General features: G+C 38.0%; 1 protein-coding gene across 1 annotated transcript in view; it reads left to right on the plus strand.

Annotated features, from left to right (window-relative positions):
* Positions 1–22,134, plus strand: part of Cfap20dc (CFAP20 domain containing) — a 227,833-nt gene that overhangs the window by 113,759 nt on the left and 91,940 nt on the right. Inside the window, exons 7-9 of the mRNA XM_026402052.2 lie at positions 6,892–7,029; positions 20,599–20,735; positions 21,202–21,364. Coding sequence (XP_026257837.2) covers positions 6,892–7,029; positions 20,599–20,735; positions 21,202–21,364 — 438 coding nt within the window. The remainder of the gene's footprint in view (positions 1–6,891; positions 7,030–20,598; positions 20,736–21,201; positions 21,365–22,134) is intronic.

A 22,134-nucleotide genomic window follows, 5' to 3' on the forward strand; every position in this document is an offset into this window, starting at 1 on the left:
TGAATTATTAGAACCTTGCAACAAGCAATTAAATAGTTGTGACTTGCCCAGAGGAATGACATGCTGGTCAAGTGGTGAAGACTGCAGATTTGATTTAGTTTATTACTTTTATAGCTCCCAAGGGGGTGTGAAATGGCATTTTTAGGGAAGTGCATGGCTGAATTACTGGTGAACTTATATCATTCTGCATCTAATTCTAAAATAAAAACCAGCATGCATGTGTAGATATTTAGATAAGAGCGAGAGAGAAAGGAGAGAAAAAAGGCGAGAAAAAAGAATAAGCCATCGTCTATTAGCATATTTATGCCAATGATGATTTACAAGTCTCCAGAGCTGGCAGTTCAGAGTCTATCTGAAATATCAGTCATTGGAGGGGGGAGAAAGTATATGTACTATGTTCAGAAATGCAAGGGAATAATTAAAGTTATAACTTCAGCCTGAGAGCCCCCTTGAAGGCAATAGACCAGGTCTCTACATTTTTTTTTTATCTCTAGCACATGACCTGGTAATTTGTTATGTTTGGTGAATTAATGAATTAAGGGTTGGCTATTTATTTGTTCGTTCATTAATTCATTGATTGTCTCCTCTATAAACTTTTACTGAGTGTCAAGCAATATGAAAAAAAATTATTCCTTCAATGCCTATGGAAGAATCTGGAAATATCAATATTTTACCGAAAGAGACTCATTTTGAACAGGGAAGAGGCTTAGGGGTTCTCTAATCCAACATCTTAATTATACAGATAAGAAAACAGGACCCATGGAATGAGGCATCTTTTGCTTGGGTCTCACAGAGTGGAACTTCGAGGCCAAGTCTTTACCTGTTCTTTGCTCAGCCGTACACAAGTTCAGTGTTTTTAAATACTTGCTATTAGCAATATTAATGTTTAATATTATTATGCCAAGAGTTTCCCCATCTCTCTCTTCATCTCCAGGTCAGAAAAGCGCACACAGTACCCAAATCTTATCAGTTTAAGGTTGCATTTTCATTCCTTCCCAAAGTGTTCTTGAACTCAAAATGCCCTTGACTAGCAAACCAGTCCACAATAAGAAAGAGGGTAAGGTCAGCATAGCAGAATTACTCAGCAGTCAACAGTGGATCCCATACAAGTAGGTCATGAATATCTATATAGGGAGGCTCATAATTATTCTGTTGAAAATATTTAGTTTCTGATTAAACACTATATTTTTGAGAGAATCTCATCTCTCAACAAACTTTTAAGGACAATTCCATTTACAGTAGCATCCAGAACAATTAAATACCTAAGAATGAATTTAACCAAAGAGGTGAAAAACTTACATGCTAAAAATTACAAAATGTTCCTGAAAGAAATCAAAGCCGACCTAAATAAGTAGAAAGAAATCCCATGCCCATGGATTGGAAGACTCGATTTTGTAAAGATGACAGTTATCTACAGATTCCTTGTAACTTCTCTCCAGATCCCAGTGGGTTTCTTTGCAGAGATGGAAAAGTTGATCCTCATATTCATGTGGAATTGCAAGGAAATTCAAAAAGCCAAAAACAGTCTTTAAAATGAAGATCAAAGTTAGAGGATCACAATTCTCAATTTCAAAGCTTCCTGAAAAACTACAGCATTTAAAATAGTTTGGTATTGAAATAGTTATTGAGGTATAAACCTACTGAATAAAATAAAATTGAGTCCAGAAGACAAACCATACATTTGATTTCAACAAGGCTGCCAAACTTAATGGAGAGAAGACAGTCACTGCAACAAATGATTCTGGCACAACTCTGTATCCACATGCAAAAGAGTGAAGTTGGACTCCTACCTCTTACCATATACAAAACGGACTTGGGATGTCTCAGCAACCTAAGTATCAGAGCTCAGACCATAAAGCTCTTAGGGAAAAAAAAAGGGTAGGTCTTCAAGGCTTTGAAATTGGCTATATTCTTAAATGTGACACTAAAACTACTGCAACCAAAATTTTTAAAAAATAAATTGGACTTCATCAAAATAAAAACTTTTTTCATCATAGAACACTGTCAAGAAAGTGACAACCTATATAATGGGAGAAAATGTTTATATGCATGGCATATATATGAACTAGAATGCATGCATACCAGATATTCATTATCTGATTATATATATATATATATATATATATATATATATATATATATATATATATACATGTATAGTATATGTGTGTATTTATCTGTATGTGTATACACAAAATATCCTAATATATTCTAGTATCCAGAACACATCAAGGAACTCTTACAACTCAACAACAGAAAGACAACCACTTAATTAAAAAGGATCAAAGGACTTTATAGACATTTCTCCAAAGGAATATATAGGTAACAAACACATGAAAAGATGCCCAACATAACAACATAAAACTTCATACCCATTATGATGGCTGTAATTTTTCTTAATGGAATTAAGGGTTGAAAAGGATGTGGAGAAATGAGAACACTTATACATTACCAGTGGAAACACAAAATGACTTATCCACTATGAAAGCATTGCAGTCATTTCTCAAAAAAGCAAACAGAAGAACCATATGACCCTGAAGTTCCACTCCTAGGTATACACCCAAAAGAATGAAAATCAGGTACTTGAACAATTACGTGGACACCCACATTTATGGAAACATTATTCACTGCAGCCAAATATAGAACCAGACCAAACGTCCATTAAGAGAAGAATGGATAAACAAAATAGTGTCAACATACACTGCAATGGAATAATATACAGTCATAAAAAGGAATAAAGTACAGATTGATGTTCCAGTGTGGATGAACCTCCAAAACATATGCTAAGGGAAAGAAGCCAAACACAAAAGATCACATAATGTCTGATTTCATTTATAAGAAATATCTAGGATAGAAAAATCTTTAGACATTGAACACAGATTTGTGGTTGCCAGGTGGCTGGGGACCTGAGGAGATGGGGAGAAATGACTCAATGAATATGGGGTTTTATTTGGGTGTTATGGAAATGTTCCGGAACAAGACACAGAGGTGGCAGTTGCACAGCATTATGAATGCACTAAATGCAACTGAATATTCTGCTTTAAAATGTGAATTTTTCCTCAGCATATTTTTCAAAAGCTCTCAAACCATTCAAGATCAGCCAGCTTTAGGGATAACCCAGGCTTGTGTACCACTTTAGACATCAATGCCTTTTACTTTTTTATAATTTTTTTATTTGTTTTAATTAGTTACACATGACAGTACAATGATCTTGACCTATCATACATTTGAATCAGATGGGATATAATTTCTCATTTCATCAATGCCTTTTATTATTTAAAAACCACATGTTAAGGTGTGGTGGTTTCTCATCATTGTAATGAGATCATTTATATAACTATTTGTCTATTATTGAAAGAGGTAAGGAGAGAAGGATGCTGTGAGATAAATGTTACTGTGACAAAGTCCACAGCTAATCATCAGTGCAGCCGAATAGAAGCCCAGGATGGCTTCAGTGTTTTGAGCCTGTGCTTTTAACCACTATCACATAAGGCTTCATATCCTTCTGCATTATCTAGTGCACTCCATAGGGACAGGGATTTGAACCCATGCCATGTCCAGAGAACATCTGACAGTTACATGGCCAAGGAATGAATGAATGAATAAATGAATGAACAGACCCGCCAGGCACGGTGACGCATCCCTGTAATCCCAGCAACTCCAGGGGCCGAAGCAGGAGGATCACAAGTTCAAGGCCAACCGCAGCAATTTAATGAGACCCTCAAAAACTAGCAAAACTTTGTCTTAAACTAAACCACAAAAAGGGGTGGAAGGTTGTAGCTCAGTGGTAAAGCACCTCTGGGTTTGATCTCAGAAAGAGATCAGACTTTATTTTGGCAAAGATCTTTGTGTCTCTCTCCCTGGTGTCTTGAAGAGATCGAATTTGATATAGGTAAGGCACTGTGCTAGGCACTGCAGGCATGAGATGAATCTAGATGAATCTGGGACCAGTGACCAGTGAACTATTATAAAATTGGTCCTTATTTAAACTACGTGAGCTCGAAGGAGCCATAAACTGAAGCAGTTCTATAAATCTCACTGCTTTATAAGGCATTTCCCCCCAATAAAATGAGGATGGTGATTTTTAATGCATAAAGTGTTTTATACATGTATTAAAATTGATGGCTTAATTTTTAAAGCTAGTTAAGATCCTCATCAAAGATATTAAACACCTACAGAATGGTCCATTTTATGAGGAGTTTATGGCCAAAGAAAGGTGAGCAGGGTTACAAAGTCACTCAAATGTTCTAATCATACACTAACTCGCACCTGGAGCAAAGGCGTCAAAAACCCCAGCATCTGGCTGTGTCTGGATGCGACAAGAGCAAGTCTGTCGGCTCTCTCACTGCCTTCCCTGCCACGAACCACTTTGCCATCCTGAACTGACCACTGCTGCCAACATTAGGCGCTGTCATCTCCATCAGCAAATGCAGTTTAGATTCCTCTCTGCCACCATCCAGCAGCCTGAATGTCCCCATGGCTCTGCCCTCCCAGAGTTAGAATGTAGCTGAAAGAGCAATGCACACAGGCCCCTGTCGCTTTGATTCTGATTGCCAGCTCGATTTGCTATTTCCCTCTGGGGAGGAAGTTCTGATAGCCAAACAAAATGTGTTGTCTGTCCCTTGTTAGTTACAAAGTCAGGCTTTGTGCTGGATTCATTTCCAGCTCTGTGCAGCACTGTATTCTTGGACTGTCTACACAAACCCCTTCCCTAGATCTCCATGATCATTCTTTACAAGAATACAACATTTTATTTTAGGTTCCCAATGGCCTCCAGAATTCTCTTCTTTTAAGATCATATCTTAATTTATAGGTATTGGTATTGATATAGAAATTATCTTTCTAACCTCAAAGGTATTTGGAATACGTCAAATATCCTTGTGTGGGTTAGTTTAATTATTTTTCCAAATGTTGTCTATTCTGTGAGTTCATTTATTCAATTACTTCATATCGATTTTCTAAATGTCAATGACAAATAAAGAATGGATGGACAAAGAACACCTGAAAACTAGAATTTGTAAATTTAGTGGATTTTAAATCACTGGAGCATAGGACACTTAGAATCCATTAGGCTGCTGATGAGTATTTAACATTTTAGTTAAATGATTCATTTTCCTCTTCAAGATTAAGATATTAGGATCCAATTAGGAGCATGCGGTGGCTCAGACTCAAGAGAAACCTCTTCTAACACCATTTGCCACTATAAATGTGGTGAGAGTTTATACAGAAGGGTGTTTTGTGAGGGATGATTGGCTGAATGTTTCTTGCTAACATTCACATGTACTCGTGCAAATTTTTCCACTACATTCTAAAACTAGAAAATTTAATTAAAAAATAAAACATACATAGAAATTATCATAAAGAATAAAATAAAAACTGTGCTTAAGCTAATCACCTGGAAGTTATTTTACATTTCAGTACATTCCCTTCTTATCTTTTTACCATTGTCTACATTTCATACATTTATTACATACAATTGAGAGGTTTGTATCTATTATTTTCATTTAATTTCTATTTTGAGCCTTTCCCACAGCATTGATGTCTTCATAAATACATTTTCTTCTGGTTCTTTACTGCCCATGAGATACTGTAATGTGTATAATATTCCTCAGGTACTGGAAATTTAAGTTGCTTATTTTCAGAACTTATAAATACCTGTTTACATAGATCTTTGAGTTTCTGATATTTTATGTTATTTTAGATTCATAAAATGAAATTACTATATAAAATGGAATGAACATTTTAAGCCTTTTGATACATACAGTAAAATTGCTTTCTAGGATATTAATATCAATATCTTTTTCTACTTGCTACAGATGGCAAGGTTTAATATATTTACCACAAAATAAGCCATGCAATAACCCCAGAGGTTTGGGAGGCTGAGGCAGGAGGACTGCAAGTTCAAAGTCAGCCTCAGCAACTTAGCAAGGCCCTGTCTTGAAATTAAAAACTTTTTTAAAAAAGGGCTAGGGATGTAGTTCAGTGGTGAAGCACCCCTACGTTAAATCCTTAGTACCAAAAAAAAGTCACACAAATAAGTAGGATAAAATGCACTAAAGTAAAATGGGTAAAGAACATGAACAAAAAATTTACTAAAAAGAAAATCAAAATATCCATATAGGGGACTGGGGTTGTGACTCAGTGGTAGCGTGCTTGCCTAGCATGCATGAGGCACTGGGTTCGATTCTCAGCACAACATTCAAATAAATAAAATAAAGGTCCACCAACAACTAAAAAGTATTTTAAATATATATATATATATATGTGTGTGTGTGTGTATATATATATATATATATGAATGAAATTAAAATACTATTTTAATAGATTTTTTTCATGAAAGTAATCAAAGGTAAGATGTTAACAACAGGGGAAACTGCATCTGAAGTATATAGGATACTTTCTGTACTTTTTTCAAAACTTTTCCTTAACTTTAAAGTTATTTCAAAATAAAAAATTAAAAATATTCATAAAACGGTGCTTAAGTTATTCAATAATGCCATTTTGCTTATTGATCTGATATATTCCAGATGTCTTAACTGGAGCATATTTAACCTTCTCTGAAGTCAGACCTCTAGTACTGAAAAGTGAATGTGAAATATTTCCAGTGAATTCCCTTATTTATTGCACAGTTCTCTGAATTTCTTCCATATGTTTTATGGCTTTATCTCATTTAATCCTTTCTAACCCTTGGAAGGGAGCAGTGAAATTAACCATGCTCATTTTACAGATGTGAAAATCTAGGCTGAAGGCTGAGGAACACATCCAAAGTCACACTCTTAACCTCAGCTGGTTTGGTTTATAGGGTGTGCCCATTCAGCAGAGATGACTGGCAGCTTGGGAATGAGTGTCTGTCTTTCTTTCCAGCTATGTATGGCGTTCCCTTTCAAACAGATGAACCCACAGACATCATTCCGCGAAGCTGCCAACTAACAACAGACGTTCCGCACATCACACAGCTGCTAAACATGACTAAACTCCGCCAAACTGAAATCAAATTTGGAGGACATCCTCTAAGATCCGCAGAATCAGGTAAACACATGAAGCCCCTAAATCATAACCATAATATGTCTACATCCCCCCCACAATGTGACTTCCTCCCAGAGGGCACTGTACCTCATTCTTTGTGTCTGTTTTTATTAATGCATTATGGTTATGCATAAAAGCTGGGTTCATTCTGACACAATCATAAATGCATGAAGTTTAATTTACTCCATTTCAGTCCCAGGTGCCCCCACCTCTCTCTCTCCCTTCCTCCCTTCTCCTGTCCCCTGACTCTACCAATCTTCTGTTCACTCATTTATTTATTTTTAATTGGTGCTTTACAGATGTACATAAGGGTGGAATTCAGTGTGGTATGTTAGTACATGCACATGGTGTACCTGATTCCTTTGTATCCTTAGTACTTGCTGTATTCTGGGTGCTACAAGCTCAGATCACTACTGAGGTCAAGAAAATAACAAATGAAGAATTGGGCCGGGTGCCCGGCTGTTTGACATGTGGAAACATTTTCTACTTCAACATGGAGCTTTAGAGGGGAAAGAGAGCAGGAGTTAAGGAAATGAGACAGTGCTTCAGAGAAATGGTTCTTCCACTACTGAAATAGCATCTTGAAACTCTGCAAATGATACAATAAATGGCAAACAACGATCTCTCCCATGAGGGAGTTTTAGGGAGTGGCGGTGGCTGCAGCCTCCTGAAGCTTATTCTCAGTTCTAGCCACTGTTGCAAGAAGCAACTAGAGCTTTTTTCTCATGTCTGAGCCCTACCCAAGAAATTCAGATTGAATTTGACCTGAGATGAGTGAGTTTGTTCATTTCTTTCTTTACCTCCCCTAATGACTCTTACGTGCAGCCAGGATTGAGAACCACCATGTTACTCAACCCCACAAATGTCACTCAACCCCACACACACACACAAAAAAAAAAAAACCCACAAACCTTTGCTACAGGTGACACAAATACTAAAGTAATTCAGAGGAAAAGAAAATAATGATTTAGTAAATAGGGCATTTGTGGAGGAAGAAATAGATCCTGAAAATATTCAATGCAAGATGTAAATGAGTATTTAGAATAAATAGAGATTTATGGGCCAGAGCCAGGCACAATGGCACACACCTGTAATCCCAGTGGCTCGGGAGGCTGAGGCAGGAGTATGGTGAGTTCAAAGCCAGCTTTGGCAACTTAGCAAGGCCCTAAGCAACTCAGTGAGATCCTGTCTCTAAATTAAATATAATAAAAAAAATGAAAGAAAGAAAGAACAATTTATGGACAGGTAAAACGGGGCAGAAGACTGAGCAAAAATGAGGGCACAGTGAAATGCATGGATCAGTTTTCATGGGATCGCTAAGAGTAAAGGCCTGAGTGGGCAGGAAAGCTGTGTTAGAATACACTTGGAGTGGGCCCCATGTTCCCAAAGTAAAGGGCTGAGAACTGCGTTTTTAGGAAGTTGAATTTGACAGCAGGATTCAAAGTGAACTTTGAAATCACAGGAGACCAGAGATGGAGTGCAACTGAGATCTGTCTTTGCAGCAATCCAGGCATCAAATAGCAAGGGCTCCGACGGAGAGTAGCTGGTGAAAGTGGAAAGTAGTGGCCCTGAGAGAAACTAGTGGGGGAAGACTGGCAGGACTTGTGGATTCTCAGATAGCAGAGCTTGAGGGAATCCAACATGGAGACAGGAAAAAAGAGATAACCAAGGTGAAAGTTGCAAGAGGGATCTCATTTACTCTGTATTCATCCCGCGTTCATTTATCTTGAGGGTATTTTCTATGTCAGTCTTCATTGCACTACATGTCTTCAATTGTATGCTCCTAGAGAATTGGACCTATATTATAACTTTTTCACTATACATCCTGAAAGAAGACTACATATAAATACGTAGTACTTTTATAATACTTATTATGACATTTACAAACTTAGAGAAATGTAGAGAGAATGTATAAATGAACAGCCCCCATGTGCCCATCACCTGCTTCAAAACTACCAATTTTAGGTAGGACTTTTTAATAGTACAGAAGGCAAAAAATAAGAATTCGTGTATTTATTATATACAGTACATTTAAAGAAGAAGAAGGTTGTATATAATCCATGTTCATTAAAGAGACTTTAGATAATACATAAAAGGACAAAAAAATGGTCTCACTACCCAGACATCCCTTATAGGCATTTCAGGACACAATTCAGTCCAATTAATGGGTCTTGCCCCAGAATTCAATAAGCAAGAGAATTTTTGATAATAATTGCTGTCTCTACTTCCAATATACTGTGATAACTTTCCATAATAGAAAGGACGGAGATGTAAAGACTATCAGATAGCTTTGCAATTGTAAATGCTCTTTTTTCCTGATATCCCTCTAGTTTAATACTTTAAGAACTAATTATATCTTGAAATGAAAATGCAAGGCTATATACAAATACTTTAAGAATTTTTTTTTATTTGAAGTTCAAGAATACTTAAAATGTATGAGATTAAAGGGGAATTTGAATAACTACTAATTTCATCATTAGTTCAATATTATAGTTAAACAGAAACTTTTCCATAGACCATATTTGAACCCAATTTACAGAGGAGGATATTAGTATGTATTTTGTAAATTCCATAAATGGGTTCTCAATGCATATTAATAGTCAACTTCAGTTGTATATACAGAAAATTAATAATTACCATCTGAGAGCATGTTTCCTCTACCCTGTGACTCTCAACTACACTTATATTCATATTTAACCATAAGGTTTATGATCGTTCCTGTTATATTAATCTCATTACAGCTAAGATTACATGAGCATACATTATACTTTATGGTTCTCTTTCTACAGATACTTTTAAGTTGCTGATGTTGATTTTGTATACTTTGAAGTTTACTATAAGTAAATGTGATAATTATTGTTCTCTGTGTAAAATATTTCATTTGGTGTAGTTAATGAATATGCCCAAGGACAGACTTTTTAATTCAGGGAAAGCCAGGAGGTATTTCTTAATTTGAACTATTTATTTTTGTGTCTTTCTAAAAAGTGGACTCCCCATGATGAAATTTGAATTGCATGAGAAAATGACTGTGTGCTCTTATAATTTACTCCTGTAAATTGTGATCTTTTATTATAAATGCACATATTGAGAGAGCTCAGGGAGGCCTCTGGAGAAAGAGGTAGCTGTTTCCTATGAATGCTTTCTAGCATTTTCACACAAGCCAAAAAGGAAACCTTGAAACTTGGAACTGTTTTGGAGTGTATTTTGTTGAATGTCATATAGCTTGATCAAGAGCTTTTAATGAAATTAATAAAATAATTGTTTCCAAAAAGCCAGGGTTTCTAAAAAGCTCCACATTCCCACTGTCCGCTTCGTGAATTCCCAGTGCACTTTAACTAATGACTATTATTCTGCAGAGCGCTGTGGAATCTGATGAGCCTATTTTCATTAATGAGACCCCAGTTTAATTGAACCAGAGAATCAGATCTGGTTATTGAAGTTGAGTATTCAGTCACTAATGACAGGATGCAGTGGTCCACTAAGCACAAATCAAAACTAGTAATTTACTTAAAATTATAAGGCAGTTTTCCCAAGTGTCCCCCTTTCCACAGCAGCAATCTTATTGTATTCTTACTCCTTTTTTAAATAAGAGGAGACTGACATCCCTAGTTTCTAGCACAGTTGCAAAGGGTAAATTAATGCAGCATCTAGCAAAGAAACAAAATAATCAGCTATCTTTGGCATTGGCAAAATCCATTCTAGAATTCTCCTTTGGGTTCCATGTTATGAAAGCAAGATTCAAATCAAGTAAAATAAAAATACTGTGATGCAGAGAAACCTAAAAGGAAAAGCATTCTGACTTCAGGAAAACCAAGGCACTCTTTCATTTCTAAATTTCAACTCTGATTAACCTTGTCTTAAGTTTGAATGTTGGTTAAAGAGATCCTACAATTTTTAATTCCAAAATCTGATAATAATTCAAAATAAAACCAAGTCTTCTCTTACCTTTGAATTATATATTCTCTTCCTCATCTTCAATAAAAATGAAATATAACTGGTCCTATTCCTTCATATTAGGTGTACCTATCTTACACTAATAAAAACATTTTTTAATTTTTTTAAGTGTGAAAAAATTTAGAATGGATATTGGTCAATATCTATGAACTCTGTTATAGCAAAGATATCACAAATGGAGTGAATTTTAATTTTTCTGTAAAAAAATCTAGCAAATATTGAAAAACTTTAATAATATAAAACATAGTATTAAACATGAAAAATGCATTTAATTAGTTTGATAACTGCATTACTCTCACAGGACTGACTTGTACCAACCTTGACACTGCTCCTTTAGTTTGTGCAACACTGCTTATAATAACAAAAACTGGGAGACAAATTACTTGTGCACAGTAGGGAACTGATTCAATAACCACACAATTCTATGTCACACAGCAGTCCAAACAAGGACCTGCTGTACCTGAGGTGGCCTGAGAAGGGCTCAGAGCTATCTCAGTCAGTGAAAAGTGGAAACAGAAAGATGCTTCAGTATGATCCCTCTGGTGTAAATAACAGAGAGAGTCACCTAGGTATGGTATATCCATGATTTTTAAGAAAACTTAATTACTTTTGGAAGAGGAACCTAGTGAAGGCAGAGGCAGAGAGAGAATACTTTTACTTCTCATGTTGTATCTTTCTCTATTATTCAGTAGAAAATTTATTTTTATAACTATATTCATGATTGATGTCAATAATATGTTTGAGTGATTATGGGACATTTCTGATTTCATTTTTATACTTTCTGTATTTTGAAAAACTGTAAGAATTGCCATAAAATTCACATATATTTCTCTACTTAATGTCAATAGTTCATTGAAATCAAATAATGGGAAGGAAACCCAATTTAATAATTGGCAAAGTAAAATCTACAAATGTATAGTTAAATATTAAACAACTATTTTTATTTTCTGTATAAGAAAAAAATACAGTTTATTTGCACACATATATATTTTATATATGCAAATATACACAGTATATATGTATGCATATATGAATATCAGTATGGATTTTTAAATATTTTCATTGGACTGTGAATTTCATATACATTTCCACTAGTGGCAAACCTGTGGCTGTAATCATCCTTCAGTAACCCCCAAAACAGTCTGTCACACCATTCTGCTTTTATTTTCAACACAGCATTTATCACTACCTTTATTTTCCTGTTGACTTAATTGTCTACATATTGCTCTCTCTCCCACTGAAATGTGATCCTCAAGCTGTAGGAGTCCAATTTATAGCTGTAGTTATACAACTTTATAAACTGCACTGAAGATCGATACTGATTTGAGCAGATAAGGATATTGAGCAAAAAAAAAAAATCATCACTGTCTAGCATCACAGAGCTAACAGTTTTTACTGTGTTGCGGGAACTGAACCCTTTAGTTATCCCACTGACCCCCCTCTCACAGCATAAGCACTGTTTGGTAGATGAGGAAACCGAGGCTCTCAAAGATCAAAAATCAGTGTGTCTTTAAGATACCATCTCACTCCAGTCAGAATGGCAACCATTATGAAGTCAAACAATAACAAGTGCTGGCAAGGATGCGGGGAAAAAGGTACACTTTGCATGGCTGGTGGGACTGCAAATTGGTGCAGCCAATATGGAAAGCAGTATGGAGATTCCTTGGAAAGCTGGGAATGGAACCATCATTTGACCCAGCTATTCCCCTTCTCGGACTACACCCAAAAGACCTAAAAAGAGCATACTACAGGGACACAGCTACATCAATGTTCATAGCAGCACAATTCACAATAGCTAGATTGTGGAACCAACCTAGATGCCCTTCAATGGATGAATGGATAAAAAAAAATGTGGCATTTATACACAGTGGAATAGTACTCAGCACTAAAAAATAACAAGATCATGGCATTTGCAGGGAAACGGATGGCATTAGAGCAGATTATGCTAAGCAAAGTTAGCCAATCCCTAAAAAACAAATGCTGAATGTCTTCTCTGATATAAGGGGGGGCGACTCAAAAAACAGAACAGGGAGGAAGAGCATGAGAAGAAGATTACCACGAAACAAGGAAGAGAGGTGGGAGGGAATGGGAGGGAGAAGGGCAATTGCAGGGAAGATGGTAGGAGACCCTCATGGTTACACAAAATACATATACGATGGTGTGAGGGGGAAGGGAAGAAAAAAGATCAAGAGAGATAAGTGTCACAGTAGAATGGGTAGAGAGAGGTGATGGGAGGGGAGGGGAGGTGGGGATAGGTAGAGCAGCAGAATACAACTGACACTAGGATTGCTGTATGTATACACATGGATGTATAACCAATGTGATCCTGCAATCTGTACACGTGGAAAATGAGAATTCATACCCTATTTGAATCAAATGTATGATATGTCGAGATCATTGTTTGTCTTGAGCAACTAATTAAAAAAAAAATCAATGGGTGCCAGAGCTGGGATGGCCCACGCAGCCTGGTTTCAGAGCTGCATTTTAACAGCTGAGTCCCTTTAAGCACTGCTGGGCAGTGAAGCCACTTCAGTTTACCCTGCTTCCTCTACTCCTGGTAGTTCCAAGCAGCATCTTCCTGGAAGGTTGCTCACTGTACAGGAAACAGCCCTGTTTCCAAGCCCAAATGGTGGAAATTACCTACCCAGGCCCGTAAATATCTGTGCTTGTTATTCAAAATGGAAAGCTTTCTTGAGATAATAAAATCATTTGCCTTAAAAAAATAACAAGATTTCTATGCTCCTCAAGAATAAGGAACAAACACTAGATTAATTCTGACTTTTTAATACATTAAGAGTTGGTAGAGAAAAGTAATATCCTGTGAATTATTACTTTTTTATCTTGTCAGCATATCCTAACTTTACACACAACTGATGTTTCTACGCTAAGGTCCTACTCCAGTTCAGTGGAAAAAATTATTCTAATTTTAGTTTTTAGTATTATTTTATTGCCTTTCAAAAATGTCTTAAACTTTTTATTAATGAGATAAGGCTATGTACTGATTTTAATTATTTGCAAAGCGTGAAGGCTGATTGTAATCAGGCAGGGCCTTTCCTGCTTCAGCATTTACCTAGCTGCCTTCCACTTCATTGTACCTCCAGGGTTTACAAACTGCCAGTCCTCCGGCAGATCTAAAGAAGTCCTTAATTAACAGTTTTCACTGGGCATTTCACTCAGTTTAGCCACAGTTTCCCCAATTCCATAGATGCCTTCTTATGGATGTGGTACCTGCTGGGCAGGGAAGCACTTCAGTTACCCTGCTTCCTCTACTCCTGGCTTTCTTCCTCTGAAAAAGGACACTCCAGCTATTATTTTTGCTGTGTTCTGTGCTGATTCCTCAGAAACCCATGAGTCCTCATCCCCTGCCCTGCATTATCATATTCATTAAGTTCTGGTACTTATCTGTATCATCTTTAATAGATCCATTTTTCAGATAGCAAAAAACCAACCAGGCTTGGTAGCTCACACCTGTAATCCCAGCTACTCAGATAGCGAAATGGAAGTTTTTAGTTAGATGGCTTTATAAAAATCGCACAGAAAATTCATATTGGATAAGGGGAGAATCTCCCATGAGGCCTTTGTGGCCCAGTAAACGCAGCACCACATGTGAGAGAAAGCAAGCACGAAAAAGCATTCTGGCACTTGGATTCTGAGCCCCTGCTCTGAGAGTGGACAGATGGGGTGAGCCTTAGTTTCTTCTGCTGCTGAGATAAAATAATAATACCCAATGGGGGTGGGGAGATCTAGTACGCATCGTGATAGCATCATCCTTTAGGTCTCACGCTGAATGTTATTTCCCTGGCCCCAAAGACCAGATGCTAAACTGCTATCAAAAACACTTAATCCCTTTAGACTTTTCCTTCTTAGCTCCTATCCCAGTCATAATCACATGGTTATCTATCAATTACTGGCTTTAACATCCGTCTCCTCCAAGAGACTATGAGCATCTTGGAGGAGGTGGCTAGCAACCTCACTCATTATCTGTCTTATGCAGTGAGTTCCCAGACTGAGTGCCCAGTCACTACTGAAAGAATGGGAGAAGGCAGGAACAAATGGCTATGGGTGGGCTTTATAAGCCAATAAACACTACTCAAGATGGGAAGGATTAATAACATATTTACTATGCATTTGCCCCTACTAGACACATAATTTTGTACATTATATCTATTTTTTTGCATAATCTAATGAAAAATTCATCGTTTAAGTAGCATTATTATCCCAATCTTATTTGAATGAAGAAAGTATGGCTTAGGTTAACTACCTCATCTAAAATAATATTGCCATACTAATGCAAGATTTTGGGGTTTTTTTTAATTTTTGTTTTTGCTTTTTGCATTCTTTATAACAACACATATACACTAACATAAAAATGAATCCAATTCACATTCTGGCCTTTGGGGCCAGCTTCAGTTGTGATTTGCTTGTTAGATAACAGACGGAAGTGTTAAGCATGACCCCTCAGTGATTAGGGTGGAAAATTCCACAGGTTTTTCTGGTTAAGCTCCGAAAACCTTGCAAACTTAAATGACTATAATAATTAGAACATTGTATCTTGAGACAAAAATGAATGTTTATTTTTTTAAAAGGCAATTAGAGACTAGCCCCTCAGGTTTTACAATCTAACTACAAAGACACTATTCCTCAGTAAAAGAGCAAAATAATTAACAGTAACATTTCTGACCTACACCAACTTCATTTCCTACAAACTCAAGAAAATGAAATGCCTACAGCATGACTTTAATCTAATCTTGATTTTTAACCTTATTTTATGCATATTGATATCAGCTCTTAAAAGAGCTCCTTTTAAAATTCAAAAGGCATGCATTTCTGCTTGTAGTTTTCTTTTATTAAGATTTTACTCATTATAGGAACTTTGTCTCTTCTACTTTTTCCTTGAGAAACCAGAGATCTAAATTACCTTTACTTGTAGGTTTTAATTAAGGCCCCATTACAGTAAATACATAGCATAACGCATGTTTATACAGATAATTATGACAATTAACTTGATCATAAACAGAATTATTTAGTGAAACAAGAATTGGTAGATTAATTGTAATAACAAACTTAAAGAGGTTTGTTAAGAGATCCTGAATAGTGGAGTTTTGATATACCCTGTTTTCTGGGGGGAAAAATATACCACAATGTAAAATAAATAAACATGTTTTTCATAAATATAATCATATATGTGTGTATGTGTGTACATTTGTATGCCTAAGTGTTTAAAAGTTTTAGAAATAGTTTTTTAAAAATTTTTTTGGAGTTGTAGATGGACAGAATGCCCTTATTTTGTTAATTTTTATGTGGTGCTGAGGATCGAACCCAGTGCCTCACATGTACTAGACAAGTGCTTTGCCACTGAGCTACAGCCCCAGACCAATAGTTTTAAATTTAAATACACTATGGTAGACTATTCTTTAAAGCAATCCTAGAATAGATTCTTTTGTAAAACAATAAAAGTAATATCTTCCAAAATAATATACTATAAAATAATTTTAAAACATCTAATTTTCTGTGATTTAGAGGTTTATAGCATACTGGGTTCGGCTGAATCTTTAAAAGTCACGGGTGTCTACTGCTAAGCAAAAGGTTTCTCTATGAAATCAAAGATATTTGGGAGTTATTTTATTAATAATTATGATTAGTTAACATGTTCATTTTTTAATTATAGCTAGAACTATGTTGTATGATTGCTAAACTTCTCCCTCCTCCCCAAATCCTCTGTTTAATCTTGCATAGTCTTCATAATGCTGGTGGTATCTGTCCATTATCTACCATGTGCTAAGCTGGGCTCAGCACATGGGGTACATGTGGTACCAAAGAAATAGGCTTTCACTCAAAGAACCTAAACTGATTGGGAGGAACCTGTGTTTAGACAAACATGAAGAAACTCAAGAGAAGTTTCCTTATAAAACGTTTGATCAGAAAGACCCAAAGCTGAATAGTCCCCAGGATTGGGAGTGGGAGAAGGCCCCTGTGCAGGTGTGGGATTCCCCTGTAGACCCACACCACATCCCATACAGCCCTTCTGTACCCTTAGTGGCCATTCTTTTCTGGGAAAATCCATATTAAAGGACACAGTACATAGTCCAGAACTTGTTGTACTTGACCATAAAAAATACAAATGGTGTCTACAATAGATGTTGCCAAATTCAACTACCATTTCTATTATCAATCCTGAGAAATGAACAGTGTTATGTTGATTCAAGTGGATATTTATAAATGACCAGGAAAAAAATACAAATGCATGTATGTCCAGGTTGGTTTGGCAACATTAAAACCTTTCCCATGTGACACGAATGGCCATCTTATCATGGTGCCGTGGCACTACTGCTGACAGCCTTGTCATTCAGATGAACTGTGACCCTCCTCCATGATCCTCACATCCTGGAGTGGCCCTGTCCTGTCCAGAACTCCTCCTTGACGAATACATAAAACTCCCAGGTGAATTTTGCCTAAAATGAAATTCTAATCGTAGTAAGAAATATTTGAGTCATTTAATCCAACTTCCCTTCTGACTCATTTAATGATTCATTTTGCACAGCAGGGATCGATTACCATAGGTGCCCACTCTGGGTCAAGCACTGGGAGAGGCATTTGAAGTTCAAGGTGACATAAGCCACCACATTTATGTCTAACAAAGCTCACATTAATTAGGGAATGCCACAGACGTGGGAAAGTGCAGTGCTCCCAAGTTGTGTAAGGGCAAGCACCCTTATTATGGAAGCACCTCTACTGGGGGAACTTACATGAATGAAGTCCAGGAAGATCGAAGAGAAAGAAGAGCCTTCTAGCCACTGGGACCAGCATGTACCGAAGCTCTGGCAGCCTGTTGAGAGCAGAAAATGAGGGGTGTAAGGTCTGAAGATATGCGAGAACAGGTGTCTACAGGTGATATGAAGGGCTTTCCTCTTAGTCCTAGGAGCAACAGGGGAATCACTGAAAGCCTGGGTGAAGGAAAGGAAATGATTTGGCCAGACTTACGTTTGTATAAGACCACCTTGGCCCACGCCAGTAATCCCAGTGGCTCAGGAGGCTGAAGCAGGAGGATTGCAAGTTCCAGGCCAGCCTCAGCAACTTAGAGAGATGCTCAGCAACTCAGTGAGACCCTGTCTCTAAATATAAAAAGGGCTGGGGATGGGGCTCAGGGGTTCAGCACCCCTGGATTCAATCCTGAGTATCAAAAACAAACAAACAAAAAAACCACCTCTGTAGCTGCATTTTGGAGAAAGAATGGAACAAGACAGCAAAGCAGACATAGCAAGTCACTTGCTCGGCTGTGTGGCCATCCAGGAGAGGAAGGATGACACTTGAATAGCAGTGCTGGTGGAGACAAGGAAACAGGGACATGACATGGAGGGGGTGCAGGAAGGTGTCAAGCCTAGGCCCTGTCGCTCAATGTGGAGGGATGGATGGTCGATTCATTAGGTCAGGTGTCCTGTTTGAATATCTCTGAGACATCAGAGAAGAGCTGATCAAGAGAACTACCGAAAACAAGCAGTGGAGTACAGAAAAGAGAATCAGGCTCGAGATACAAATTAAGGAGTCATTGGACATCGGAATCTGCCTCCCAGAGTCCAGACTTCTGCTTGGACACCTTCAAAATCAACAACAACAACAAAAAAAAAGCCTACCACCTCAACAACCAGATGTGCTTTAATTAGAGAAAGATATTCCTTATGTTGGGCTAAAAGTAAATTCTACACATTAGTCTTGATTCCATCCTTTAGACAAGGAAAATCTCTCTTCTACCCAACAGGGCATCAGGAACTTGAAGAAAACTGGTACCACTTCAATGTCCATCCCAGACCTTCTGTCCAGCAAAAACTCTTTCAGTTCAACTTGGTGATCTCGCCCCTGCCCATGTGGTCAGCTTCATTATAAGCACAGAAACAGATGCAAGAAAACACCCACACATCCACACACATAATGTCCATGCAGACCTAGATATCTGGAGCTTTCTAAGTACAGGATGGTTCACAAACCTGTGTGCCTTTTCTTGGGCCACTGCAAGGGAGTGGGTTTTAATTCCACTGTCACATGTAAAATGACAGTTCTACAGCAGGCCACTGAGACCACGGGGCAGGTTCTGGGGTACAGGTTGAACAAGAAGTACTAAGGCAGCACACATTCACCAGACAGTATCAGGGACACACGGCACTGTACACTTGGACAGGAGCTCCTCTACATATCCAGATCAGAGGCCAATGTGGACTTCCCCAGGGCCACCATTGGAATATTCTAGCTGGTCCTGTCTTGTAGGTGGAACCTTGCAAAGTTTCCAGGTAGGGACAGCGTTTCAAGGGCCATTACCCTCACCTGCTGGTAGTCAGAGGACACTAACTACGTTCGCAAACAACCTCTTGATCTAGTTCAGTCCCGTGTTCCTTGGGTGGCCTTGCACATGATCATTCAGAGACCTGGGCTCCTTTCATCTAGAGACTCCTCCCAGGGCCTTAAAGTCCTTCACAGTATCTTTTGCATTCTGGCAAGACATGAAGGAGGAGAGCATCCAGAGATCATGCAGGAGGTTTATGGGACCAGCCGATGGTTTACACTGATCACATTCCATCAGCCAACTGCAGTCCCAGCTCATCTGATGGCAGAGAAGGCTCAGAGATGTCCATTTGCTGTGTGCCCAAAAGCAAAGGCAGCATGATTCGGTGAACACCTGCCCTAACCTGGAGTGACCCCAGTGTGCTGTCTTCCTAAAAGCTCCAAGGATCCCCTGTTGCCTACCAAATCTAAGATGGGCTCTTGGCATTTCAAGGCTGGTTTTCAGCATGACTCTAGCCTGTCCTTCCAGCTAAACTGGTGGCTCTACTCCCAAGCACACCCGCCCTTCCCCTCCCCCATTCTTTACTCAGGCACTTTCCTCTACTTAGGGCTCCTTACATGTCTTGTTTTTGAAACTGAATCAGTTACTCAAGGTCCACTGTAGAGGTGACTCCTTTGTCCCCACTGCTCTGTGAACATTGACTTGTGTTGTCACCCTCCTACAGACTTCCCTCCAGATTCCCAGAGGGCAAGTGATGTCTTCTCTATTTTGTGTCACTGACAATCTCTGGGAAATGCCTAAGAGAGCACCCAATTAACTATCTATTTAGTTGAATTGAATAATTTTATTTAAACTACTTCCTTAAGGAGAAAATAAGGTGTATTTTTAGTACCTTTTCTTTTCTGCAGAAAATGCTTGTAGCAGTGGTTCTCAGTTGATGGTGAGTATAAAAATTACTTGAGGGACCTTGTTAAAAAAGTATTGTATAAACTTGATAGAGCAGATGCAGTAACTGCATTTTTAATAAGTGCTGAAGGGAGTCGGGTGCAGTGGCACACACCTGTAATCCCAGTGACTAGGGAGGCTGAGGTAGGAGGATTGTAAGTTTGAGGCCAGCCGGGGCAGCTTAGCAAGACCCCATCTCAAAATAAGAAAATCAAAAGGGCAGAATGCTCTGGGCTCAATTGCAGACCACAGGGAAGGAAAGGAAGAAATATAAATGCTATAGAGGGAAGAGATGACTCAGATCACAGAGTGCCAGACTGTGCTTGCCCAAGTATTGGAAGGTGGCATTTGTCATTACGCCCATTAATGGACCATTACTAATTTCCTCTAACAAACAGATCAGTTCATCAACAGAGCGACAGGCAGCGTGAGGAGCTGTAAGAGTCAAGATGTGTGTCACATCGCCTTTGGATCCCGAGTTCTTGGACCACCTCCACTCTCTGGCAGAAGGAATAACTTGAGGCTCTCCACAGAGGTAGGAGCACATTCCCAGCATAAGTGGCCCAGGAAGGGATCAGGAGGAAGGGGGACAGAGGATTACAGACGAATACATAGGAGCACGTTCTTTCTAAAAAGGAGATGGATCTTGACCAGACACTATACAGTGAATAGAGTCTCAAATCTTTTTAGTTTCCTCCAAAATTCAGCCATACTCAGTGACTCCTAATTCAACTCCTACCTGCTGAAGATGGAGATAGCAAATGAGCACATTTCAGTTCACGTGTCCCAGAGACCTGCGGGTCTTCTCTTTGATGTCAGGTTATTTTTCTCCTTCCATTTCTAATTCTCTACAATGACTTCCCCTTCCACCACTTTTTAACCTCATCTCCTCCAGTTTTCCCTCACTATTTATCCCATTTCTTTCCTTTGTAGATTCTATGGGAAACAAGTATAATTCCTATATTTTTTCAAATGTGCAAATCAATTATTCTTCCTTACAGACAGTAAGATCTGTTGGGTCCAAAAATAGCCGATCCTGCCAGCAGCCCACCACAGAGAAGTGTGTTAAGAGTGCAGAAATGTCAGCCTTGCTGATATCTGAGGCTGAGGAACAAGGAGATAAAGAAAATATTCACCAAATAAAGCAGACCACACCTATTCATGGTAAGAAGGATTGAAAGCTAGTGGAAATAGTGAGAAATGGTAAGATAAATCAGAAGTTATATTCATAACTAGACATGACTAGAGAATTACCATTTAGGAATGAAAAAAGGTGGTGGCTACTGAAATGTATTTAGAATTCTTATGTATATGTTATCATTCTGTAGACTCCATTTTTTCAAATTGCTGAAGCACCCTGTGTTTTTGCTTTATGGTAGTGATTACAGAAATAAAATAGCATCCCATCATCTCTACAGTTTGGAAACTTCATGTACATTTTAAGTTTTCTTAGCTTAATTTCTTCTTTTTTGAAATTTTTTTTAATTGTAGATGGACACAATACCTTTATTTATTTATTTTTATGCGGTGTTGAGGATCAAACTCAGTGCCTCACATGTGCTAGGCAAGTGCTCTACCTCTGAGCTACACCCCCAGCCTTAATTTCATCTTTTAATGAATCTTTTCCACTGGTAAAGGGCTCTTGATTTTCTCTCACTGATACTGAAACAACCGGTGAGTGAAGAAAGTGCTTTGTCCCATTTTACAGACTGAGTTCAAGGTAAAGTGGTTTGCAGTTTGTAATCACCAGAAAGAATTGAGACCAGAATCCAAGATTTACAACTCCCTGTCCCCCTTAGCAAGAGTTGAAAAGCAGGCATTTGATTTCATTTTACCTGATTTGGAAACAAATGATCACTATTACCGACAGTATCCCCCATGGAATATCAAGCTGATATAAAGAAATGAATGACATGCATGTATAGTCCTGGCTC

The sequence above is a fragment of the Urocitellus parryii genome, chromosome 3 (genome assembly GCF_045843805.1).
Source record: "Urocitellus parryii isolate mUroPar1 chromosome 3, mUroPar1.hap1, whole genome shotgun sequence".
Taxonomy (NCBI): domain Eukaryota; kingdom Metazoa; phylum Chordata; class Mammalia; order Rodentia; family Sciuridae; genus Urocitellus; species Urocitellus parryii.